This window comes from Engystomops pustulosus, chromosome 2, assembly GCF_040894005.1.
Source record: "Engystomops pustulosus chromosome 2, aEngPut4.maternal, whole genome shotgun sequence".
Classification (NCBI taxonomy): Eukaryota; Metazoa; Chordata; class Amphibia; order Anura; family Leptodactylidae; genus Engystomops; species Engystomops pustulosus.
The window spans coordinates 45,329,310-45,356,293 of record NC_092412.1 but is presented as its reverse complement, the minus strand read 5'-3'; the positions used below and the strand labels follow the sequence as shown (position 1 = coordinate 45,356,293).

Genomic DNA, 26,984 nt, shown 5'->3' with positions numbered 1-26,984 from the left:
AGCAACCAGCTTTATCCGTCCTATTAATAAATGCTCATAGCTGACCTTCTACCAGAATGGCTTTCCATATAGAAAACTAGTTCTAGAAATAGACAGGTTATTCTTCAAGTAATAAAAAAAAGGATTAATTTTACCCGCTAAGAAAAAGATAATACAATAATATTAATAAAACTGTATAATAAACTGCCCCCCCCCCCCCAGGACGCTGATGCCTTTTTAGCATAAATTCTTTTTAGTTGGTGCATAGGTGTTTCTATGGTGATATTACCCCTTTACTGTAGTTTATACATTCTTGCCTTAATCATATCTGATCAGCGGGGTCCGAGCGCAGGGATTTCCAGTAGTTATGAGAAGGTGGGCATGCAATGCCCTCTGGAGCTAGAGTCTTGGTCACATACAAGTGAATAGAGCAGTAGCCATGTATGTAAACTACTGCTTAATTTTAACGGGGGCAGACCATCTCACAATTCCTGGTGTCCCAATGGTTGGTCCCCATAGGTCAGGCTTTTATCTCCTATTCCATTGATGGTGAACCTTTTAGAGACTGAGTGGCCAAAATACAACAAAAACCCACTTATTAATCACAGCTTTTAAATGCATTGGTGTCCCGAGGACAGCAATACAGTAGAAAGGAGAAGAATTTGGATTATTATAGCTCCCCCCCCCCCCCCCCCTGACCAGGAAGAGTTTTGAGGGCCCAGAGCAGGAGTCCAATGATATTCCAGCTATGTTTATACTTCCTTGATCCAGCTCAAGATGTGACACCTACCACCAGGATGAAGGATTGTATGCAAATGAGTCTGACAAGCTCCAGGCTCTATAGACGTTAATGGAGCCTGGAGCTCCTCAGGCTCATTTGTATACAGTCTTTCATCCTGGTGGTAGATGCCCTTTAAAATAGCACTGATCATATACGAGGTAGTTTAGGACTACATTGAGTAATGGCTGGTGAACTCTTTGCAGGCAGTAAGTATCGTACAGCGGTCATGGACAATGCTGAGTAAATTTGTCAGAAGGATCTTGGTAGGGAATAGGCACCCCCAACATGTAGCACATGGCTGTATGGAAGATATGGATATTCAATAATATAGACGTTTGAAGGGGATTTTAATTAAGTTATGTGGTTTTACGAAATATTTAAAAACAAAAGATAAAGGGGTTTTCCAGTCACAACATGCTGTGGTGGGACCCCCACAGATTACCTGAACGTGAGTTTGGTGTAACCGAAATGAACAGAGCAGCAAGACACATGGGCACCCTGCTGCCCTATTCATCTATGGTGCTGACAATGGCGCTCGGCTATCTTCATCCATTCCTTTGACAGTGAGTAGAATATTATACATATACAACCTGCAGCTCCATTCTTTGGGGGTACAACCGACCCACATTCTTGTGATCCATGGGGGTTTCCACCAATGAGACCCCACCCATCACCAAGTATCCAGTGGATAGGGGCTAACGTGATGTGAGTAGACGACCCCTTTAAGGATGTGTTGCATGTTAAGCATACACAATACATAGCAAACCTAAGCCTGGTGTATAGCTATAATTTTCACTACAAATTGCCAACACAGCTGATTATTGCTCATGTAGTTGTATATAAACTGCTGTATAATGCTTGGGTGCCATACTTACAGAGCCATCGTGATTACAAGTGTGTATGAGGCCTGATTATAGGTTATTATACACTGATGCTGCCAGTGTAGGACTGGCCCACCAGAGCATCGGAGAATCTTCCAGTGGGCCCCAGGTTCCAACACTTTATAATGTTTAAAATGGGCCCCAAAGATCTTCATTTGGGAATGGGTGGAGTAATAATTTGATATTATGATCTATTTCATATAGGATGATTCCAATATTATACAGTAGATTATTACATCTTGTTGATGATACATCTTAAATTATATGATTTGTTTAATGGTATTTTATGGTTGAAGGGTGGTCCCTCAAGATCACCACCTCTGGTAGACCCAACATATGTCAGTCCAACTCTAGATACATGTACTCACTTTTAACCCCTTAATAAGCATGTGTAAGTGTATCCCATGTGAACCAGAGAATAAAGATAAAATATATATTTTTTTATGTTATGGTAAGCGGCTTGAATAAAAGGACTAAAAATCCAAAATAAAAATTGATGATGTCCCCGTTGAGACAGGTAATAAAATCTCATGAATAAGCTATAGACTCCCAAATTGAATTATCTATAGAGTATCTCATCCCACAAATAAGCCCTCATATGTTTTCATTACCAAAATATTACAAATGTTATAGCCTGTACAATGTGACAACACAAATCTACTGTGAATGGTTCTGCTTTCATGCCATGTACGGCCATATGCCAACACAGCAGTTTACCACCACATATGGGGTATCAAACTTCGCAGAGCATTTCCTCATTTAATTCAATGTGAAAGTGTTGTTTTTTGTTTTTTTTTGGCTTATCTGAATGTATTTTCTCCCAAAAAATTAACGTTTCTAAAGCGTCCATGTCGTTTTAACCTCTGTGAAACACTTAATGGGTTAACAAAATTCATAACAGTTGTTTAACATAAGATTAGGGTTGTAGTTTCTATGCGTATAGTATAAATAGGCCTCTCAAAGACACTTGAAAGCGGAGTTGCCCCTGAAAAATGTGAGTCCAGTTGCCCCATGAAAATCGCCAAAGTTCTAAACCTCATAAGATCCTAGAAAAACAAGAGGATGTATAAAAAAAAAAAAAAACCCATGTCATCGTAAAGCAGACATTCCAGAAATGTAAGTTATCAAGCTATTTGGGTGGTGTAACTAAATATCTAGAAAGCAGAACATTTAAAACTTTGAAAATTAAGAATTTTTGCCCAATTTTTTTTTTTTAGAATGAAACTCAAAACTTATCACTTAAATTACAATTTAAAAATCCCTCGGATATGTTACAGCGTTCCAAAGTTATAACCAATTATCGAGACACACGATAGGTTCTCAAAAATCTAGTCTGGTCATTAAGCTGTAAACTATTAATAAGGGGTTAAATAGTTGAGGTTATGACCAATATTTTGAAACAAATCACAATATCTTGATTTTATGGGCCACCAAACCTTAAATCTTTCCTGATATAATACAAAATAAATAAATAAATAAAATCCACTGTCCATGTTCAATACATGATGAAGGGTCAGGTGGTTTTATAGATTGTAGACCGGCTCTTCTGACCTATGCATCAGCTATTGTGAATAGTGGAGCCCATGAGTGATAGATGCACATTAGCTTTCATTGAAATGATAATGAGAAGGCTACTGCAAAGTGATCTCCACAGAACAGTAAGGTATAGTTATATGGAACAGTAACATAACATTTTGAAAACTTGTTTTAACAAACTTTAAAGGAACCTGTCACCACATTTGCACATATACAACCAGTGACAGGTTCCTATAGAGCCCTGTTCACTGACTGACCCCCTCCTTTTAGCTAAAAATTGTTTTGCTTACATCCACATCAATCACCTTTTATCTTATATTATAATCCCTGGCATCTGAGGAGGTCATGTCCTGCTCAGCTGGCCCTTCCCATCTAATACTCCCCATGCCTTATGCCTCCTTATTGGTCACAGTTCATGTAATGTGACCAGAGTGACATCTCAGGTACTTTAGCGTCTTAATAATAACAATAATAACAAACTTTACCCCATGTATGTATCTGACCACATGAAGTCACAGCAGCCTCCATGAACTTATACTCCTCTCCATCCTCCATGGACGCTGCTGTGACTTCTTGTAATCACATACATGGTGTACAGTTTGCTATTCCTAGAAAGCTAAAGGACCTGGGAAGATGTCACTGGTCACATGTCAAGAATGTAACACAAGGCACTGCATAAAAAATTGACACAATATTTCCCATCTGTATTTAGAGCTTTATATGTCTGTAGTTGAATATTAGCAGACTGTCCCTAAGTACAAGGAGGCAGAGCAGGGATTTGAAGAGACAAAGATCTGTCAGTCACAATAATGGGGCGTGGCTCACTGCCAACCTGAGAGAGAGAGAAGAGTCAGAGCCAGAAGACAAGAGTCAGAAAATCTACCCTCATTTCAGATGTTTTTCTGATCTGTAAATTAAAGTGGTGATATGGGGAGGACTTGTAACCCTTTATCAGCAGGGAGTGTTAGGGGGGGGGGGTCAAAATCTGGTGACAGGTCCTCTTTAAATTAAGAGACATAATTTTATATCAATGCCCTCCTTTAGGGGCAAGTAAATTGTTTTTGTTTTGTTTTTTTATGTCTGCTATGCTGCAAGTTGTGGTTTTGCAGTTAAGTATGGCCGCTTACATGTCCCTTCTAAGTACCAACTACTAAGTACTCTGCCACGTTGATGAACCTGCTCTTCCCTTCTCCTCTCTATAGTGTTACCTCAGCTCGGCTCTGCTGTGAACAGACCCGGGCACAAACCATCCCACAAGAATATGCATCTATCTCCTGCCTTACAACTGCAAAAGCAGCAACAGCAGCAGCAGCCACCCATACAAGTAATATTACATAGCAAATACAAGAACTATTACTGCTGTGTGATAGTCTGCCCATAGGATACCAATAATTGCAGTGACAGATGCTTGAAACTAGACCAAAGCTTTTTGATTTTGCATGGATGCAAAATGATAAAATGCTGCATGTGAAATGCTATGGCAGGACATTAGAGCTGGGAGTGGCTGCAGATATGAGAGGTGCAGAATTGTAATGGTTATATTGTTTAGAGCCCGAGATGTGCTCCGCCTATACATCTATACGGTAGCTTGAAATATGTAACCTCATTTGTAGAGCTGCTTCAACACATATCAGACAATGTTCTCAGCACACAACGTCAGGGAGCTGACATAAGGTAGTTTGCTGAGGGGAGGGGGAATTCTGTAAAATTTGTCATTTAGATCACACTTATGAGTCCAATGGGTGCACCTACTCACTGCATGAAAACAGAAAACGGCTTACGAAAACAGAGGAGGACTGCCTACTAGACTCATAATTCCAGGTTTCTGAAATAAGTTAAAAAAAAATACATATATTTATCTGCTCAGCTCCTTCTGCTGTTAACTTTAAAGGAACCCTACCATTTGATGCAGTATGAAGCAAACATAGCTTGGGAATGCTGTAGCTACACTGATGCAGGCACATATCTTGGTTAATCCCTGTGCTGAGTGGTTTTGCTGATAAAACAAATATAACATTATGATAATGAAGTTCTATCCTTCAGAGCTTCTCCTAGTACCCGAGTTATTTACTGCTTCACAGGATGATGTAATCCCTGGGTTGTGCCTGAAGGCAGAATAATCAATTGCTGCACCATCCCCCAGCTGCGGTGTCATCCAGCTCAGGTTAATTAGTCATGTCTTGACTAAGCTCCGTGTGTGATGTGTTTATGTAGGCAGCCAGCCTAACCTAGCTTTCCCAAGGTCCTGAATGTTATAATTGTTTTTTCAACAAAATTACTCAACTTGGGGATTAACCGAGATATGATCCCGCAGCAGTGTAGCTATAGTATGTTTGGTTCATAATGCATCAACTCAAATGGTTTCCGTTAACATTTGGGTTAAAAGTTCCCTAGGTGGACACTTAGGTAGGGACAAAATTTGCACCAAAGCTAAACCTTAACCAGTCTGTAGTAAGAGCACTGGGTCTCTGTGTGACCCTGTATCCTCCACATGACTCGCTTTGGTCCCACTGATGCTGCATGACTGCTCATTCATGTGTCTGTGTCGTAGCATCTGATTCCAGTATCAGCTTCTGCTAAAAAAAATATTACATTTTATTCTTTGCTGAAAATTCTCTTTTTATTTTCTTCCTCCATCTATATGTTCACAGTTGCAATTCTTGCAACATCAAATGCATCAAATGGCTATGGCAACAGCACAAACTCCAGCGCCTCCTCCTTCAGACAGCAGATCAAGAAATAAGTGACGTAGAGGACCTCCCGTCCTCCCACCAACCCCGGACCCGAAACTGCGGAGGACGCCAGCCGCCCGTTTCCTGCACAGACTCATCAGCCAAATATTGCCTTCTCTACAATAGTTTTAAATGTGTTTTAATGTTATAGATATTTCAATTCATTTTAAGAAAAGAAAAAAAAAACTTGGCTTAGGAAAAGATAACCTCAAAGAACTTTGGATTAGGTGGAAAAAAAAGTGATGGAAGAGACTTGATAGAGGAGGAAGTTTTTAGATGTTTTCTTAGGTGCATTATAACATAGCTGTAACCCCCACCTTCAAATAATGAATGTACAAAGGATTCGCTTTATTCAGTACAAAACCTCTCCGGCTAACAAATACAACTTTTTACATGGTCATTTCTGGAAAAAAAAACAAAAAAAAACTAAAGTCTATTTTATTGTGTCTTGACGCTGAGCAGAACTTCATCCAGTAGAGTCTGCACTTCTTTATGTCTGGAAACCGCACGACTGATGCAGTCCTGAAGCCTTTCCGGAGACAGAGCGCTGCCGCCTGAGCAATGAGAAAATACAGTCATGTATCATCCACTCATCACACAACATATCCAACGCACTGGGGGAGATTTATCAAAAGTGTCCAAGGTAAAACTGTTCTAGTTGCCCATGGAAACCAATCAGAGCTCAGCTTTCATTTTATAAACAGCTGTGGGAAAATGTAAACTGAGCTCTGATAGGTTGCCTTGGGCAATTAGAACAGATGTGTGTATTACCCATGGCCTCATCACCACAACTGCAACGTAGCGTCCGCAGGGCTGGAGTGAGCTGTATTATATAATGCAGCAAGTTTTGGGCACACACCAGGATTCTCAGACTCAACACAGGACATGCATTATTTTTTAATTCAACATTGATTGTGCTAAAAATCTTCTCCATAACAGAAATCTCCATGTTTTGATCAACCTTTCAACTAAAACTTTGTATAAATGAATCATACAAACTGAAACTTTGTAGTATATCTTATCTGATATGGACAGAAGCCTAATGTGGCGTCAGAATAGTGTAACTCCTGCTGTACACACAAAAGACAAGTGAATCCTGCAACGTTTGTTGAAAGGTGAGGTAAACACAATGGGGCTCATTTACCAAGGGTCCGTGGAGCGCATTTCGTCAGGTTTCCCAACGATTTCCGAGTTGCGCCGCATTTAACAGGGATTTTTGGCGCATGCGATCGGATTTTGCCACATCATGCTGGCTTTCACGCGACACAAATCGGGGGATTTAACATTGCAAATTGTGTCGCAAGACATGCACTCACATACACCGGGAAGAAGAAGGTGAACTCCGGCGGACCTGAGCTGGGAAGAAACACATGCAGGATATCGGGTACACAATCTTGGTGAATCGCGCCGGACTTCATCCTCGTCGGACCGTCCGGATCGGGGAACGCGACAGGACTGGGTAAGTAAATGTGCCCCAACACATATTCATTTTCACACGGACACAATCGATTGTAGATGTTCTCAACCCCTTCTAGTTCTGTTTTAATTAAGGAATCACCAGAGAAAATGTGCAGAAAGTCAGAATTAAGGCTCTTGCACATGGAAGTGCCGTAAGTCCCTGCATTACACAGAAATAAGGGACTTCCCTCTGACGTTGTTTACATTCACAATTAATTAAAAACGGACTAAAACATCTTTATTTTCCAATTGTATTTTATCTATTGTGTGTCTATATGAAGGGATTTTCTGTATTTTATCTACCGTATATACTCGTGTATAAACCGAATTGCCGAGTATGATGCGGCAGTGTCGCCACTGATGATGTCATCAGCGGCGACACCTCTGGTGAGGAGAGCCAATTCCCGTTGTTGACGAATGACCCAGACAGGGCAATTCAAGTTATTGTGTTCACTCATTTTGGGCCAATACCAGGAGTGGTCGACCCCAGAGAACAGGTACAAGTCTTTCCAGTGACTATACAGAGATAAGGTATGAGGGGAAGATTTGCACCTGTCCTATGTCTTCCACCAATCATGGTTTCTGCTCCTAATAACTGATGCAAATAACTGAAAACCTAACGTAGATGTGAACTGGGACTTATTGATGAAGGTTTGCCACCCTTTGCATTACCTGGTTTCCGCATAGTACATAACTTTCCATCTTCATCTGTTACGATGCTCAGAAGTCCTGTAGCTAAGGTTTCTTCTTCATCTGTTGGGTCCACAATTATGTATGTGCTGTAAATGAAAGAAACAAGACAGCGCCATAATGGTAATTACATTAGTAACATCAATGCAAAACTTTAAAAAATAGGCAACAAATATGTATTAAATATGTATCTATCTATACACATAAATACATACATTTCACCAGCTTCTCTAGATACAGTTGTGCTCATAAGTTTAAATACCCCTCCTAAATTTTGGCTTTTTTTAGTGGTTGGGTGAAATTTGCCCCATTCATGATTAGTGGTTGTTTGAAGCCATTTATTGTGGCTTCAGAGCTGTATTTGACTAAATCTGGGGCAAGTTTAAAGTTAGGAGAGTCTTCGTCCAAAAATACAATATATAGCAATGAGAACATAAAGGTCAACCTAAGGGGATCTCTGGCCCCTGCATTTCAAGCTTTCCTATAGATAATCAGTATGTGAACGATTGGGGTTCAAGTGAACAGGATCTATAGTGAATGAAGTTTTCTGCTTTCAGCTCTGTCCAGTAGAAAGTTTCTGGTGCAAAAAATCCTTAATCAGCCCGAGTTTCCATAAAAGCTTCTAAGCGTCCCCAATAGAACCAAATATGGGCTACATCGTGCAAGTGGATTCTGCTAACTGCTCCATGTAAATCACCAATGATCAGCCCACATTTGGGTGACTGCACCCTGCATGGGGCACTGCACCCTGGTGACTGCATCTTGTCGGTGGAAGCAGACAGGCATTCAACCAAAATATACAGACTACGGTTTCAATCATATAGATCACTCTTGCAAGTAAGCAATGGAGAGGCAACAATTGGGAATTATTCTTTGCTAGTCCACTCACGTACCCTATTAAAAGCCCCATACCACTAGTACAACTCATGGAAGATAGGCTGCAATAGAACAAATACTGTAGAGCTGTATTCTAGCTCCATACACTGCGCCAAAACTCTGACAACCCCTGGTAGAGCCCATTGCCTTCTACATAACGGTCTTGTCCTACATTGCACTAGTATGGACTGACTGGTGATCTAGAGTTAAAAAAAAAGAGGGTGAATTGAATCAATGGCCTCTGTACAACCCTCCACTAATGTCATGAAAGGGTAAAAGGTTACTTACTCATCAAATACAGCAAACGATGTGGACACAGGGCTTTTCAGGATGTTCAGAGGGCTTTTAGAGGATAACTGGACCTGCGCCAAACCCGTATCTTCACTTATTTGAACAGACGGCAATCGCACTGTGTGAGGAGAGACCGACGGCAGTCAGTAATAAGACGGTGGCTGTTCATGTGTATCTTATAGAAAAGGTGCAGTATGCAGCATGGAAGAAGGGAAAGGCAAGAAGTAGTAGTAGTAGAGGTGGTGGTAGTAGTAGAAGTGGTGGTAGTAGTAGAAGTGGTGGAAGGGCAGCGTTCATATAGCAGGGTAATTGTGGACACTACGTAGGTGCATATATTATATTTAAGGAAATTTTAAAAAATTGTAAATCATAGTCATGAGTTGCATTGGGAGGAAGGATCAATGACTACACATCTCTTTGGTCCACATTAAATGCCTAATTTTAGTCTGTCTAAAAGGCCCATTTCACACAAACGTACAAAAAAGGCTGTATGCTACATATACCATACCCTTTTTATACATGTAGCATGTAAATTCAATACAACAGACAATACGGCCATACATTTACATGGTTGTATTGTCCACCGTATCTTACTATGAGCAAGATGTAAAATAATATAGGGGAAATATAGGACTGGAGAAATCCTGTTTGTGTGAAAGGGGCCTAGGGGCTTATTCAAAAACCGGTAATTACTCACCGGTAATTGTGTTTCCTTGAACCACGACAGCACCCAACCAGAGAGAGGGATCCGCCCCCAGGGACAGGAAACCCAGACTTCAAATTCTGCGGTACGCCCCATCTCCTTCAGTGGATTACAGAGACTGTATGGGACTTAATGTTCTTGATTAATTCTGACCACCGTGTCATTCAGTATCACTTTCAATGAGAGAATCTCACACCTCTGTGACACACACATAACACTGAACACCCAAGTGTGAAAAAGAATTTACAAGGGAGGGAATAACCAGGGTGCTGTCGTGGTTCAAGGAAACACAATTACCGGTGAGTAATTACCGGTTTCCCCCTCTCACCACGACAGCACCCAACCAGAGAGAATAACATAGATGAAATCCTTAGGGAGGGATAACTGAAGAAAGAACCCTTCGCCCAAAGGAAAGTTCCTGTGCACCTGCTACATTTAGCCTATAGTGCCTATAGAAAGTATGTGGAGAAGACCAGGTGGCAGCCTGACAAATCTGATTAACCGACACCTCTCTAAATTCTGCCCATGAGGAAGAAACTGCTCTAGTGGAATGGGCTTTTAGACCTTCTGGTATCGGCTGACCGGCTGCTAAATAAGCGGAGCTAATGGCTTGCCTAATCCATCTAGCTATAACTACCGCTGAGGCCTTCTGCCCCCTATTCTTGCCACCAAAAAGAACAAAAAGACTATCAGATTTTCTCCAATCTCTAGTCCTATCCAAATAAAGCTCAATGGCCCTCTTAACATCCAACTTGTTAAACTCTCTCTCCCTATCCGTAGAAGGGTTACTACAGAAGGATGGGAGCCTGATCTCCTGGGATCTATGGAATCTAGAGACTACCTTTGGTAAAAAGGCCGGGTCTGTCATCAGAACTACTCTGTCATCCAAGATCTTGAGAAAAGGCGCTCTACATGACAGAGACGATATCTCTCCAACCCTACGGGCTGAAGTGATAGCTACCAAAAATACAACTTTAATGGTCAGCCATTTTAGTGAACAAGACTCCAGGGGCTCAAAAGGATCTCTTATCAGATAATTTAATACCAGAGTGAGGTCCCAGGGGGGCACCGTACATCTCCTAAAGGGGGTCATACGAGATGCCGCTTTTATGAACCGAGATATCCAGGGATGAGAGGCTAAAGGAGACTCAAACAGGGAGCTAAGGGGAGAGATCTGAACTTTAAGGGTGGCAGGTTTTAGGCCCTTATCTAATCCTGCTTGCAGGAAATCTAATATCTTAGCTATATTTGGATGAGCTAAGTCTATTTTATCTGGGGAACAAAAATCTGAGAATACTCTCCAGACCCTGAAATAGATTTTAGAGGTAACTACTTTTCTACTCTTCTGCAGGGTTGTAATTACCTTGTCCGAGAGGCCTTTTTCCCTCAAGATGCGCCTCTCAAATTCCAGGCCGTCAGATGGAGGTTCGTAATCTGCGGGTGGAATACTGGGCCCTGGGAGAGGAGATCGTGACTCTCTGGGAGGATCCAAGGGTCTGATATCGATAGCTCTCTCAATACTGAGAACCATGCCCTCCTGGGCCAGAAGGGGGCTATAAGAATAACTCTGGCTTGGTCTTGCCGTATCTTCTTCAGAACCCTTGGAAGAATAGACAGGGGTGGAAATGCATATGCTAGGCTGAAGTTCCACCTGATTGAGAAGGCATCCAGACTTAAAGATCGGTCTCTCGGGTCTAGGGAGCAGAAGAGCCTGACCTGTCTGTTCTTTCTTGTGGCGAATAAATCCACTTCTGGTTGACCCCAAAGCCTGGTTATCTTGGAGAATACCCTCCGATTCAGGGACCATTCTCCTTGACGTAAGAGATGACGGCTTAGGAAGTCTGCCTGCAGGTTGTCCTTGCCCCTTATATGAACCGCCGATATTGATCTTAGATTGGCTTCCGCTAGTTCTAGAATCTGATGCGAGAGGTTCATTAAGGACCCGCTTCGGGTACCTCCCTGGCGATTCACGAACGCCACCGCTGTGACATTGTCCGAGGCAATCTTCAGGTCTGTCCCCCGAATCATCGGCAGAGCTTGTCTGATCGCCTGCAGGATGGCCTCTAGTTCTCTGTGATTTGAGGACTTTTTCCTGGATTCTTCGTTCCATGATCCCTGGAATAAGAGGCCCCTGACCTGGGCTCCCCAACCCGTAGAGCTTGCATCCGTAATCATGGATAGAGGGTTCTCCTCTCTCCAAGGCCGGCCTGCCTGGAGGTTCTCCTCTCTTAGCCACCATCTCAGGGAATCCAGGATCTGTTGAGGAAGTGTAATCCTCTGGTCCAAGGAGGACTGGTCCCCCCTCCAGTTCTCCAACATGAAGAGCTGTAAGGGCCTTGCGTGATACATCGCCCAAGACACCGCTGGGATTGCCGCTGTAAAGAGACCCAGAGTCCTCATAATGTCCCTTATGGTAGGGGATGGCTGTCTGTACAGCCTCTCCACCGAGGCTACTATCTTCACCACCTTGTCCTGAGGAAGGAAAGATCTCTGCTGAGTGGAATCTAATGTGATGCCGAGAAATATCTTTGATCTGGCCGGAGTGAGGGAGGACTTCTTCAGATTTACCATCCAGCCCAGGCGATGTAGGATCTTCATCACCACCTTTATTAAGATCTGCAACTCTTCTGCCGAACCTGCTATCAGCAGGAAGTCGTCCAGATATGGCACAAAGGTGCCCTGATATTTCCGTATGTAGGCTCCCACCTCCGATATTAGTTTTGTGAAAACTCTCGGTGCTATCGCCACTCCAAAGGGCAGAGCTCTGAATTGGAAGTGCTCTATCTTGCCGTCCATCCTCACCGCCACTCTCAGGAATCTCTGACTGTCCGGATGAATAGGGACGTGGTAATAAGCATCCGCTAAGTCTATGGAAGCCATAAAACAATCCTGAAAGAGCAGGTTTACGGTTGACCTTATCGATTCCATCTTGAACTTTTCCACTTTTAGGTAGCAGTTTAGTGGTTTTAAATTTATAATGGTCCGGAATGTTCCGTCCGGTTTCTTTATAAGGAACAGGGTTGAATAAAATCCTGTCCCTCGATCCTGCAGTGGCACCTGCCGTAGCACCTCCTTTTCCAATAGGGATCTTACTTCGGTCTCTAGAGCCTGTCTTTCTGCTCTTCCGGCCACTGAGGTTATCTTGAAACGCTGTGGGGGAGGGGATAGAAAAGGTAATTTTAGGCCATCTTGTATGATCCCCAAAATCCACTTGCTCCCTGAAATCTTGCTCCACTCCGCCTTGAACAGGGAGAGCCTTCCCCCCACAGGACCCCTGGCGTCATTGCTGACCGGGACGTTTACTGGAATCCTGAGGCCGGGAAAACATGAATCCCTTAGACCTCCTAGAGGGTCGCCACCCCTCCTTCTTGTCTCCGGATCTCTGAGGAGATCTAAATCGCCGTGAGGGGCGAAAAAACTTCCTCTCTTGAGGCCTTGTACTAGGAAAACCTCTCTTCCTGTCAGCTGCCTTTTCCAAGATGTTGTCTAGTGCAGACCCAAACAAGAATTCCCCTTCACAGGGAATACTACATAGATGACTTTTAGATGGGAGGTCACCTGTCCAGTTCTTCAGCCATAAGGCCCTTCTGGCAGAATTAGATAAGGCTACCGATCTTGCCGATAACCTTAAGGCGTCCACCGAGGCATCGGCTAAGAAGGCAGAGGCCTTCTGTGCAGTGGTAACCTCCGAGATGAGATGTGACCTGGATGCACCAGCCTTAATCTTCTCCTCCAGCTGGGAAAGCCAAACAAAAAGAGACCTAGAAACGCATGTAGCCGCGACATTGGGTTTGAATGCGCCCGCTGCTGCCTCCCAGGAACGCCTTAAGAAGCCATCTGCCTTCTTATCCATAGGATCTTTAAGCACACCTGAATCCTCAACTGGAAGCGCACTCTTTCTAGACACTTTAGACACGGCAACATCTACTTTTGGCGCCTTGTCCCAAATCTCTGTCTCCTTCTCAGGAAAGGGATACTTCCGCTTCATAGCTCTAGGGATAAAAACCTTCTTGTCTGCCTTGCGCCATTCTGCCTGGATAAGGGAGGAAATATTCTCATGGATAGGAAAAACCTTTCTCTTCTTTTCTCCTAGACCCTGGAACATAACGTCTGTTACAGAGCGTTCTTCTTTTTCATCTTCTAACTCCATAGTTGATCTTACTAATTTTACTAGATGATCAATATCCTCTATAGGAAACAGGGGTCTGCCTGACCTGTCCTCCTCCGACTCAGATGATTCTCCCGAACTAGGGCCAGAATCTTCAAGTTGCCTGGAAGTGCCTGGGGAATTCTCTGACCTGAGGGATCTCCTTATTTCTTGCACAGAACTACGTACTTCCTGCTGGATTAGCATACGCATGGATTCAAACAAGGTCGACTGCTCTTGTGCTAACAGGCGCTGAACACACTGGTCACAGTTAGGTTTTAAATAAGAGTCAGGCAGATTATCTCCACAGATTCTACATGCATGATGCTTAGACTTTACAGTGGCTTTCCCCTTACGAGATTCTTCCCTCTAAAATAAGAATCACATAAGACATCATCAGAACCAGTTTAAAGGCATGGTAAGGCCACACTCACCAATCAGCGGACTATCCCCCTACTCAAACTTTACCGTAGCGGTGTCCACCGACTCTCTACCACCTTCATTAGAACTCATCTTATTCAGTGGTGAGGATACAGCTCCTGTTTCATCCACGACTGGAGCAACTCCTGTGGCTGGCTGTGGGTGCTAGAAACAACACACAGGACTCCTGTGTGGGATCTCCTTTTAAAATTACCGCGTCTGACGTCATCTCCCATGTGGACGCTGGGCGGCGCGTCACTTCCGGTCCTCACCGGAAGTGGAGTCGGCGCCATTTTGGGGAAGACCATCGCAGAGGAAGAGGCCAGCGCTCAGCCGCCCTTCCACACACACGTCTCCACTCCGGATCGGAGGCGTGCCGGAGTCCGCCCGCACCCACAGACTGCGCTGCACCTCGCAGCATTCACCTCTCCACCGCCGCCGAGTGACCACCCTCCGGTAAGCCTCGGCGGGGGACCTGTGCAGCCACCTGGGGGTACCTGGGACTCCCATTCCCCCCTTTCACCGCGACTCCTGAGCCTCACCGAGACTCACTGGATCCCCCGTCAGGGACAGGAAACCACTGAAGGAGATGGGGCGTACCGCAGAATTTGAAGTCTGGGTTTCCTGTCCCTGGGGGCGGATCCCTCTCTCTGGTTGGGTGCTGTCGTGGTGAGAGGGGGAAATCTGTGTTTTTCTCACAATGCCATCAGTGATTTTCAAGGATAGAATACTGCCCATTTTTTTTTCTATGCGTTTTTTCACATTTCTGTTTTTCATCGCAATTTTAGAACCAGTCCTATTTTTACCATGTTTGTAGATCACAGATAACAATAGAAGTCTATGGGTCAACAAAACAAAAAAACTGATGACATTTTTGTGCAGTCATCTTTTTTTTTCCATTGTTGTGGAGAACGTTGGGGATGTTTTGCTGTCTATAGCCTCATGAGTACAAACGTATGAAAATGGCTTTATATATGGCCCCATTCATTTTAAAGGCCATGTTGTGCACCACGTCCGATTTTCTCATGTATTTTTTGTTCCGTATGCCCCATAGAAGTCTATGGGAATGTATAAAATATACACTCACCGACCACTTTATTAGGTACACCATGCTAGTAACGGGTTGGACCCCCTTTTGCCTTCAGAACTGCCTCAATTCTTCGTGGCATAGATTCAACAAGGTGCTGGAAGCATTCCTCAGAGATTTTGGTCCATATTGACATGATGGCATCACACAGTTGCCGCAGATTTGTCGGCTGCACATCCATGATGCGAATCTCCCGTTCCACCACATCCCAAAGATGCTCTATTGGATTGAGATCTGGTGACTGTGGAGGCCATTTGAGTCCAGTGACCTCATTGTCATGTTCAAGAAACCAGTCTGAGATGATTCCAGCTTTATGACATGGCGCATTATCCTGCTGAAAGTAGCCATCAGATGTTGGGTACATTGTGGTCATAAAGGGATGGACATGGTCAGCGACAATACTCAGGTAGGCTGTGGCGTTGTAACGATGCTCAATTGGTACCAAGGGTCCCAAAGAGTGCCAAGAAAATATTCCCCACACCATGACACCACCACCACCAGCCTGAACCGTTGATGGATGGATCCATGCTTTCATGTTGTTGACGCCAAATTCTGACCCTACCATCCGAATGTCGCAGCAGAAATCGAGACTCATCAGACCAGGCAACGTTTTTCCAATCTTCTACTGTCCAAATTCGATGAGCTTGTGCAAATTGTAGCCTCAGTTTCCTTTTCTTAGCTGAAAGGAGTGGCACCCGGTGTGGTCTTCTGCTGCTGTAGCCCATGTGCCTCAAAGTTCGACGTACTGTGCGTTCAGAGATGCTCTTCTGCCTACCTTGGTTGTAACGGGTGGCGATTTGAGTCACTGTTGCCTTTCTATCAGCTCGAACCAGTCTGCCCATTCTCCTCTGACCTCTGGCATCAACAAGGCATTTCCGCCCACAGAACTGACGCTCACTGGATGTTTTTTCTTTTTCGGACCATTCTCTGTAAACCCTAGAGATGGTTGTGCGAGAAAATCCCAGTAGTTTCTGAAATACTCAGACCAGCCCTTCTGGCACCAACAACCATGCCACGTTCAAAGGCCTCAAATCACCTTTCTTCCCGATACTGATGCTCGGTTTGAACTGCAGGAGATTGTCTTGACCATGTCTACATGCCTACATGTGATTGGCCGATTAGAAATTAAGTGTTAACGAGCAGTTGGACAGGTGTACCTAATAAAGTGGCCGGTGAGTGTAGATTGCATATGTGATGACTACATTTGTACACCGTATGCTGCTGTATATATGTGCAGTATCCAGGAAGACCAGAACCAGTGGGAGGTGCATTCTGTCAGCCAGCCATCATTTGCCTATATTTTATACAGATACGGTGCCATACAGGTGAAAAACATGCTGTATTGACAGCCAAAATACAACTATATATACAGAACATGTCAAAACATGCGGTTGTGTGCATGAGGCCTTAGGCTCAATTCACACTTGTGTCTGGGGTTTCCATAACAGAAAGCCTCCGTTCACCTTCTGTTCCCCATTGACTTCAATGTAAGAAGGTTGCCTTATTTTAACGGATTACGGATTGGGTCAGAAGAATATATATTTTAGTAAGTTTTATGTTGTCTTTATTTTTCTCCTGCCATGTGTACACCACCAAGGTTCGATAAATTTCAATTGTAGGGAGAGGGGAAGAGAGACGGGAGAAGTGGCAGTAAAATATAACTTTTATTGAATCTGATTAAAATATGTCTCATGGATATAAGAATAAAATCTAAACAGATAGGGAAAGTTCTAGGGGTAGCGTCCCCTACCATGCATAAAAGGGACCCCTAGGATTTGATTTGCATGGGTTCCTTTAAAATGAGGGGTTCCTTAGAGGGTAAGGTTATTATTGTTTTATTAAAGCCTATTATTAATAGTTTCACCTCGTGTTATATAAACTACAGCCTTGCGTCTATCTGTATCTGCACAGTGAGCCCTTTATTTTGTGATGAGCTTTAAATGTAACAATGTTGCGTGTCACAATAGTTTGTTTGCCCTTTATTTGCCCTGGTGGGTCCCCCACCAGATGAAGCTGCATCATGGCGGCGAAACGGCCTTAGGGTACCTATAAATAAAGGGCAAACAAACTATCTATACAGATGTAGTTTATATAACACGAGGTGAAACTATTAATAATAGGCTTTAATAAAACAATAATAACCTTACCCTCTAACGAACCCCTCAATTTAAGGGAACCCATGCAAATCAAATCCTAGGGGTTCCTTTTATGCATGGTAGAGGACGCTACCCCTAGAACTTTCCCCTATCTGTTTAGATGTTATTCTTATATCCATGAGACATATATTTTAATCAGATTCAATAAAAGTTATATTTTACTGCCACTTCTCCCGTCTCTATTCCCCACTCCCTACAATTGAAGTTTGCCTTATTTTATAATAGCAGAACAAAAGAGATATTGGCTGCTGCACATTTTTTTCTGCTATTTCATAATTTTCACTATTACAATGCAGAACATCAGTGCAGGTCCTGTACAGACACTGAACAAGCAGAGAATGCAGTGCGGGACCAGTGATTAGAAATACCCAATACTTGACTTTCATGTAGATTATATCTATGTGTAAATTGCCTTATATAATTTTTTTATACATAATCTGTGACTAGTGATACTTCAAGGACTTACCATTTCTTAAAGCAGCTACCAATGCTATTACGCAGGCGTCCAGGAGGTTACCATCGTAATCCAGACATATGAGGTCACAATACAAAACCCAAGCCAGCTACAAGAGAAACACAGAAAAATATCAGGTGACCTGGACCCTACTGCATACTATATGGCTATACTAATTATCTGCATGTCAGCGGCCCCACTGACCAACATTACATTCACATTATGTAGCTGGACAACCCCCTTTAGCCATGCCCCCTCCATATCAAGCACCACTTATCCCCTATCCGAAAATAGAACAGATAAGTAGAAAATGATCCCCTATAATAGGATTTCTAGTACAATGACTGTTTCATACAGAAAATGCTGCAGACTGACAAACAATGAGGAGATGCCCCTTGCTGTATCTGCGGCCGCATATACACCCCCCCTCCCCGACAGCTGTGTGAATGTACCCTAAGGCTTCATTCACACTAACGGTTGTGTGAATATAGACTAAGGCAGACACACACGAAAATCAGCCTTGCGTCGTGGGTTTTTAGAGTGGCTGCATTAAATGCTATACTTTTCAATGGATCAGTACCCACAGCCTTAATTTATATGACCACACTACCAATCTATTGGTCGTAGTCAGATCCGTTTTTCACAAATCACTCATAGATTATAGATTATCAGTATCTGAGAATAATAAAATCCAGAATGACGTAAATTGGATGAGAAAAAAAAAATGCTAATATCAGCCGGAAGGTACAGACAACATATATAGTACAGAGAGTATACAAAGACTAGAAGGGAAGGTTCATACTTTGCCCTTTGCAATGCACAGATCTTCTTTCTGTATTATCTGCGAACTAAACATAAAACATGGTCAACTTTGGTGATTATTTGTGGCACCAGGGTGATGCTGTGATCTGACTTGGATATTGGGGAGTGCGGTTGTTTGGGAGAATATAAACATACCGCAGCCCCTCTATTCTGGGCATTAGGAGAGGTGGACTTCTTATTTATGTGCACATATACATACATATGAGTGGATACATAGTGTAAATGGAGTGAAATGGATTCTGTCTTACTTATCAATCACATCGGCTATGAACTGACTGGCGACCTGCGCTTCTTCTCCTGGTGGTCCAGGACGAAACCGCGAAGAACACAACGGTGTGAGATCCACGTTAGGTACTAAAAATAAAACTTTATTCATTAAAAGTCCATTAATTTTTTACCACCCATAACCCCCTCAATACTTCAGAGGATGTGAGCGCAAGAATTGTGTATGTGTCTGCATAGTGCATAGGTGTGTAATGTGTATACATATGTGGCTTACGTGTGTGTAAAGTTAAAATATTGATGGATGTTATGTGTACGCCAGTGGGTAAAGTGTATCAACCTCGAAAATAAATAATATATACCACCAGCATGATTATTAATAATACTGAATTCATTCTATTTCTAATCAAAATCTGGAATTCAGAAGTTCACAAGAACAGCACTTACTGACCGATATAACCTTTATTGGGAGCGTCTATTGGAGGATTTGTAAATTCCTGAAACAAAACCAAATTTATTTTTTAAAAGTGGTAATAAAAAAACCAATTAATGATTGTTAAAAAGTGGTAATAAAAAAGCCACTTCTTAAGAAGATCAGTAAGAAGTTAAGAGCTAGAAATGACTGTACCCTCCCTTCCTGCCATCTCGGGCAGGTCTCTGAGGAGACAGCACTCCCTCAGCCGCACTTCATAGGACTTACCGCTTTAATGCCGCACATTACTGTGCAGTTCCCAAGCTTCACAAGAGCTGAACCATCTGCTGTGGTAATGGACCCTGTAATAAGAACAAATATATGTCAGCCCTTTATATGGAGGAATAAAATCAGTACAGTCTAACGGATAGGATCAGGTATGGAGGGAAGCCTAGTCAGTCCACATGTGTGGTGGATTTAGCTTGTAGTATTATTGTAATTGGGCCCCCCACTTCACAATGTCGCACCTAAACAGTGCCACAATACTATTCAACTGAAAACCAAAATACCCCTCCACACGGGAAGGGAAAAAGAGGGCACTAATACAATACACGGTATAAAATATCAAATGCTTTATTATTATGCAAATACATAATGCAGTTAAAAAAACTCAATTAAAAAACCATAGAAATAACAAATGTGGCCTCACCGTGGAGGATATCCACAGGATACAGTACAGTACAGGGTGGTGGAGTACAGAAACAGAAAAGGGCAGTCTTACACCAGGCAAAGTGGGGCTGTTGTCTATATGTGTAAAATGTGGCAGCTGGTAGCCAGCAGGAATGGTTCCTGTAGGGTTTGTTCGTGGTCCGTGCAAATGCACACAGTGAGCAACTGGCCCCTAGATTGTAATCTTACATGCCAGGGACCCTGAAATCAGTTCTTACCTATTGTTTATGATTGCGTTATGATTGCGTTATGATTGCGCGTTTCGGCTCGGGCTGAGCCTTTGTCTGGGGGTGGCGTCTTCCCAGTCAGGGATCACCTCTTAAGTCATCTGCGGACCAATGAATATGCCTGCAGCCAGACACGTGACCGGAATCTCGCGAGGTCCGTGACGTGGCCCATGACGCATGATTGTCCGGTCACGTGTGCCGCGTCTCACAGAGACCGCGGTTACGATGGGAACATATATACAGAAGACAGGATGCCATACAGCGCAATGGAATCTGGTGGATAACGAAAACGGGGTAGGAAAACCTACAAAGAGGAATATAATGCTTGGGAGAAGAAGTGTTCATTTGTTAAATTCATATAAAGATATATAAATTCATCTAGAAAATGAAGATTAAAACCTATAATTACTTGTATCTATGGTGACATTATATAAGAACTTACTTGAGGTTAGCATATATGTAATATAATAAATGGTATTGTGCATGATACAGTGGAAAAATATACAAAACGCACTGTATATATTGCAGTGCAAAATAACGGATATATAGCACTTCATTTTATATTTTATATATTGGTACATAATTGTCACTCCTTGCACTTTACTTATACTTAGCACTTTATACCAAAAGTTATTTTGCACTGCAATATATACAGTGCGTTTTGTATATTTTTCCACTGTATAATAAAGCATTTGATATTTTATACCGTGTATTGTATTAGTGCCCTCTTTTTCCCTTCCCGTGTGGAGGGGTATTTTGGTTTTCAATGGAGGAATAAAAGAAAAGAGACACCGGATACACAGTGACCGCAGAAGAGCCACATTCTCATGTATACAAGTAAATATCCATCATCTCCTATGTGACTGATCCTCAGCACACACTCACTCCCTAAAGTTTCCAAAATAATGTGCAAGCTCCGGGATTAAATTCAAGGAGCTGAAACAAGAAGATTTTAAAGGAACACTCCAGTCACGGCTCATTTATTGAATGACACCTTGTGCAGGGTCTGAAGGGATGAGCAGGACTCCAGGTTCCAGGAATACAATGAAGATGAGTCCTGCTCCTCCCTACAGGCCACGCACCATCATTATTCAATTAATTAGCTTTGGAGTGGTCCTTTAATATCGCTCTTTCCTGAAAAATATGGAAACTTCATTGAAATCAGTGGGCAGTGTATGTAACGTCATCAGTCCTAAATCCAGAGGGGTTTTTATCCATAAGATGCCATCTGAGGGATGGCTTTCCATTACAATCTGATATGATATTGAGCTCTCACAATGTTCTATGTGTTTACGAGTGGACGTGCGCTGCGCTGGAACAGAGAAATAGGAACATTCAGTTCCGTATTTTACTATAGCCTGCAGGACCCTAAGCAATATACGGTGGCACCTGCCAAGAATTTCTGAAAACTGACCAACATTTATCGTGGTGGTCCTGAATTCACTCAGCTCTCGCCCATCAGGTCGACAATTCTGTTTCTGTAAGACAAGAAAATACAGAGAAACAAGGACATTATGTATAAAGTTTCCCACAATGTTCTAGTAGAGGGTAGGTAATCTTTCCATGTACAATGACCAGCGCTTGATCTGGAAGTAGTTTGTTATGTTCACCAAAGCAATAAGTGCAGCTGTGGCTCTTTACAGAGGACACAAAGCAAGTAACTTATAGCCCCACATCTTACCGCCAACCCCGACTGATTGGAGATTGATGATCGACTGTTAGATCTAACAATTCTAACAATAGTCCATTACTCTACATTCCAAATCTAATCAATTAAACCCTATTACGCAACTTGTACCCACTGATAGAGATGAGCGGACCCCAAGTTTGCGTTTGGCTCCCTGACCCGGACATATTGCTGGAGTGTCGACTAAACAGCCAATCCGGCAAATTGACACACCCAGTAAATAGTCATTGCTGGCTTCTTGCTAGGAGGCATCAATTTGCCACATTGGCTCATCGTCTGACAATCCGTCAATATGTCCATTTCAGGCAGCCAAGAAAGAATGTGGTGTCCCCTCATCTCTACCCACTCATACAAGTGTCATCTACTTATAGACAAGCAAAAGAAAGGTATAATCTGTAACAAGCCCCAGTTTGTCTGAATATCTGAAGTCTTATGGGGAAGAGAGACTGGTAATAAATCCCATTCCTGCACTGTGGATTATCTTGGTGTTATGTAAATAACAAGAAAATAGCAAATACACTTTACTTACTAGAAACTTCCTGTAATATTCCAGCGGCTCCACTGTCCTGTTGGAAACAAAACCAATGAGAAAAATGTAAATGTATATTGTAGGACACAAAAAGTTTTAAGAGAGTAGCAAACTTAAAGGGAACCTACCACCACGAATCTACCTATAAAGGTAGATCGGGTGGTAGGTGGATGTAAGGGACGTGAGGATAGCTCTTTTTAGAGCTAATCCTCACGTCCCCGCTAACTTTTGGGAAACTTTATTAACCTAATATGTAAATTTAGTTATGCGGCTACTGGGGCGTGGAGTAGCCGGGTACGAGGCTACACAGCGCGGCTACTCCACGCCCCGGTAGCCACATTACTCCTCCTACCCTGTTGTGTGCGGCGCGCAGCTCCTCGTTGCTGCGCGCCCTCGTCTGCCAAGCCGGCTACTGCGCATGCGCAGTAACTCCGGCCTCGGAGCTGGGACTGCTCAGCCGGCGTTCTGCGCATGCGCAGAACGCCATCATATCGGACGAGGGCGCGCAGCTACGAGGATCTACCTTTATAGGTAGATTCGTGGTGGTAGGTTCTCTTTAAAGAGGTTGTACCAAGTATTACTGTTACCCCCCCCCCCCCCATGATGTGGAGAGGGGATAACAATCTGGATCAGTTGGGTCCAACTGTTTTCCCAACAAATAAGTTAGGCACTGGATAGGGCTAAACTTGCTGTATGGTGGGGGTCTCAGTGATGGGGGGGAGGGTTCAGGTACCATTGTTGAACCCTCGTCGCTCACCGAGATGAGTGGTGCAGACGGCCGCACATGTCCCTTCTTCTCCATTCATCTCTCTGGAGCTGACGGAGATCGCCGAGCACTCAAGCGAGGCCAATAACTGTGCTTGTAATAGTACAAACCTCTTCTGCTCTAAAGTTTAAACAGTGTTAAAACCGCGATACAGCGGTTATTAACACTAACGAAACTAAGCACCGGCACCAGCTCACCCTGAGCTGGTGCTCGGTACTTACTGCTTACCCCTGCCATTCTAACTGGTAGGTTTACTTTAATTTGCCTTGGACTGCAGGAAGATTCAGTGTTTGGTGAACTGAGTCCTGGGGTGATGGCCTGAGTGCCCATAGAAAGGGCTCTGAGTGCCCATAGAAAGGGCTCTGAGTGCCCATAGAAAGGGCTCTGAGTGCCCATAGAAAGGGCTCTGAGTGCCACCTCTGGCAACCGTGCCATAGGTTCGCCACCACTGATATATAAGGACCTGTAGCCAATGTCCACAAGATGCCACAGGGAGCACTCTGCGGTCAATAACTGGCACAGTGCACACTCTGGGGGGGGGAGGGGAGAGAGAGAAAAACCTAAAGCACCCCAGAAAACCAAAGGGGCTGCACATTTGTGTCTGTTTATGGGATTATGAGGCTTCTAAGGATAAACATCAATGATTTATATGAGAACTACAGCAGACAAGTCCTGGTTGCACAAACTAGAGGAGACATTTCCTTGAACTTCCCCATGTGCCCATATCCTGCCCAAAGTGCCCATAACAGAGCCCAGTGTCCTTATATACTACCCTATGTGCCCATACAGTGCCCAGCGTCCTTATATACTACCCTATGTCCCTTATATATCACTCACTTGAATCCGGCAGCCATCGCTTCACTCCTAACATGTGCCCGCTGAGAAGTAACACAGACAATCACATGTACAGACACACGTTACATGTAGTAGTGTACACACAGGACCCGCTACATGTAATGTACACAGGACGCAGCCGCCGCACACAGGAAGTCACCGCACATGTGCCACACACAGCCCATGCCTCCGCCTGGGCGCCACTGCTCCCTCTGCCGGACACATCCGGAACTGCACTTGTGTACAGTACAACAAAACATAGGGATAGTTGTGTAACTTTTCTAATAAAAAGATTTATTATAAGGTAAAAGCTTCATTATTATGTAGGTTTTTATAAAGTCAAACTATTACTTGTCAAGCTGTGTACAATAGTTTGTGTATCTCCTATCTATAAATCTATAACTTTACTATTAGAGATGAGTGCGCATACTCTTTCGAGCTTGATGCTCGTTCGAGTATTAGCATACTTTAAACGACTCGTTGCTCGGATGAGTATTTCGCCCGCTCGAGAACTGCTTGAGTCAATGCAAATTGTCTTCTGATAAGTTAGCAGATGTTTTGAAACATCTGCAATGTGTTCTTCACTGAAGAACACATTGCCGATGTTTCCGTACATCTGCTAAAGTTAGCAGATGTACGGAAACATTGGCAATGTGTTCTTCAGTGAAGAACACATTGCAGATGTTTCCATACATCTGCTAACTTATCAGAAGACATTATTTCTCAATAAAATGACATATTGAAAAATGCTTGAGTCTTCATTACAGACACCTTACAGATGATCATTGTAACCTGGGACTAAAGTAGGGCAGAGGGGTCTGTCTGTAACTAGGGGTCGTCTATAAGTCGGGTGTCCTTAAGTCGGGGACTGTCTATATATTAATCTATTTCTATGTTATAGGTATCTATTTTTACAATAGTCACTATCTCTACTATATCTCATGTCTATCAATTGAATTTTTACTGTATCTTTTTCATGTATCTAAGAACCATGTAAAACATATGAAACGTTAGCTTTTTGAACGTATTTATCAGGGCTTTTGCAGCAGAATTTTGGTGAACACACCCTGAAATAGATGCAAATACCGTCATATGGACAGGAATTTGGCAAATTTCCCCCCTTACACAACCTCCTTGCCAGGTAGGAAGGGGGAAGGTTGTGAAGGAAGGGGTTGGTGATGCAGTGCCCCAGAGCGGTGTTCCTGCCAGCCCTACTACTACAGTGCATCACAGCTGCCCACCAGGATTTATCAGGAGGTCAGTGCACCAACTTAATACCAACGTAAGATACATGTGACCCTTTGTGTATAATTCATTCATCATTTGTATTAAAATAATTGTAGTTATGCCTGAGTATTGTGGTTGTATTTTTCCTTTCAAAGGTGTTCTGATCTGCTGTCTTCAGGATTCTCTGTTTTTGACCCATGACACTATCCCTTGACCTGACCCTGATTCAAACTTGTTTGCCCCAAGTCCTGGCCTGTTCCCTGAATTTTGTCTTTTGTCACCTATGGCTAGTTTTACATGTAATGGCCCACCGGAAGGGTCCCTTACAAACTTTATATGCTTCCAATGTCCTCAAGACATAGGTGAAGTGTGGCCAGCTGATACTGCAATCTATGTAGTTTCCATAGGAAGCTGCCTTTAACAATATGCCTTTTACCCATATATATTCATTCATTAGTACCTACTGGCTATAACTGGTATTGCAGCTGCATAACGCCTGCCTGAGAAGAAACTTTCATATATATGAAGTTTATTAAACTCATTGTGGCTGGAAGGTTCCAGTGCTTCTCTGTGAACAGCACACATCTCCATTCAAAACCTGCGGATCCCAGGCCTGCTGCTGCATCTCTGATCCCTAATAGAGCCTGCCTAGGACTACTGCTAAAGCAGCTCCTATCCTCTCCAGCCTAAAACTACTGGAACTAGGCTGTAAGCATCCTTTGCATTATTATTCAACCAACTACCTTGGACCTGGACAGACTGTACTGTTTTCTTGGCCTGTTTCCTTTTCTTTGTTTGTGTTCTGGAATAAAGGAACTGTACATTGGGGTTCTACATCTTGTGTGTGATCCCTGCCTGCCGCTAAGATCAAGAGCCTCCCCTTTACCATCTACCTGGAGGGATACACACATTCATCGAGAGTGCCCCAGGAAGAGCTTCTCCCTCTTCTTGCAATGCACCTGCTGGATCCTTGGTCGAAGACTGTTCTACTTGGACCAAGTAACGTGACCAAGACAGTGCTAGACCACACTAAAGCCAGTCACTCAGGTACCAGGGGAATCCCAACCCCTTATGTCAGGCCCCGCTTGGGGATGTTGCATGCACAGATTCTATTATATTTCTGTGCACTCTAAAACTCAAGCTTTGCAACTGTTGATTCGCTGCTTGACCCCTAATACTTCACATCAGAGTTCTCTGACCTGCCTGGGCCAGCTGTCAACTACACTGGAACTACTCGAGCCTGCTGTTCTTTATACATGCACATGTTACATTCCTAAGGATACTATTGGATCCTATAGGATGCCACTGTAAAAAAAAAACTATCATTACTATTAGCTT

The 26,984-nt window shown here is 43.2% G+C and overlaps 2 protein-coding genes across 6 annotated transcripts in view; one reads left to right on the top strand and one right to left on the bottom strand.

Moving 5' to 3' along the window:
* The window catches only part of SUPT20H (SPT20 homolog, SAGA complex component), a 47,717-nt gene extending 41,648 nt beyond the window's left edge, over nucleotides 1-6,069 (top strand). For 3 of the 5 annotated variants that reach the window (XM_072134433.1, XM_072134435.1, XM_072134432.1), the window contains 2 exons: nucleotides 4,380-4,501; nucleotides 5,829-6,069. In XM_072134433.1, the coding sequence (XP_071990534.1) occupies nucleotides 4,380-4,501; nucleotides 5,829-5,924 (218 nt within the window). In that variant the 3' untranslated portion in view covers nucleotides 5,925-6,069. The remainder of the gene's footprint in view (nucleotides 1-4,379; nucleotides 4,502-5,828) is intronic. The other 2 variants (XM_072134436.1, XM_072134434.1) reach the window with 1 other exon arrangement.
* A 167-nt stretch (nucleotides 6,070-6,236) lies between these two features.
* Nucleotides 6,237-24,633, bottom strand: EXOSC8 (exosome component 8). Its single transcript, XM_072134438.1, has 11 exons — nucleotides 24,423-24,633; nucleotides 22,820-22,856; nucleotides 22,018-22,081; nucleotides 19,936-20,009; nucleotides 19,687-19,732; nucleotides 19,262-19,367; nucleotides 18,994-19,039; nucleotides 18,204-18,300; nucleotides 9,222-9,342; nucleotides 8,040-8,146; nucleotides 6,237-6,463 (listed from the first exon to the last, which is right to left on the bottom strand). Exons 1-11 carry the CDS (start codon nucleotides 24,437-24,439, stop codon nucleotides 6,348-6,350), a joined length of 831 nt encoding a protein of 276 aa, XP_071990539.1. The 5' UTR covers nucleotides 24,440-24,633; the 3' UTR covers nucleotides 6,237-6,347.
* Nucleotides 24,634-26,984: the final 2,351 nt, after the last annotated feature.

Bases quoted from the DNA above. Each gene is read 5' to 3' on its own strand.
- EXOSC8 (XM_072134438.1), bottom strand. The intron at 20,010-22,017 runs GTCAGTTTTCAG...TTCTTATTACAG, and splicing joins GACCACCACGATAAATGTTG to GGTCCATTACCACAGCAGAT. The intron at 19,040-19,261 runs GTAAGACAGAAT...TTTTATGTTTAG, and splicing joins ATAGCCGATGTGATTGATAA to TTCGCAGATAATACAGAAAG.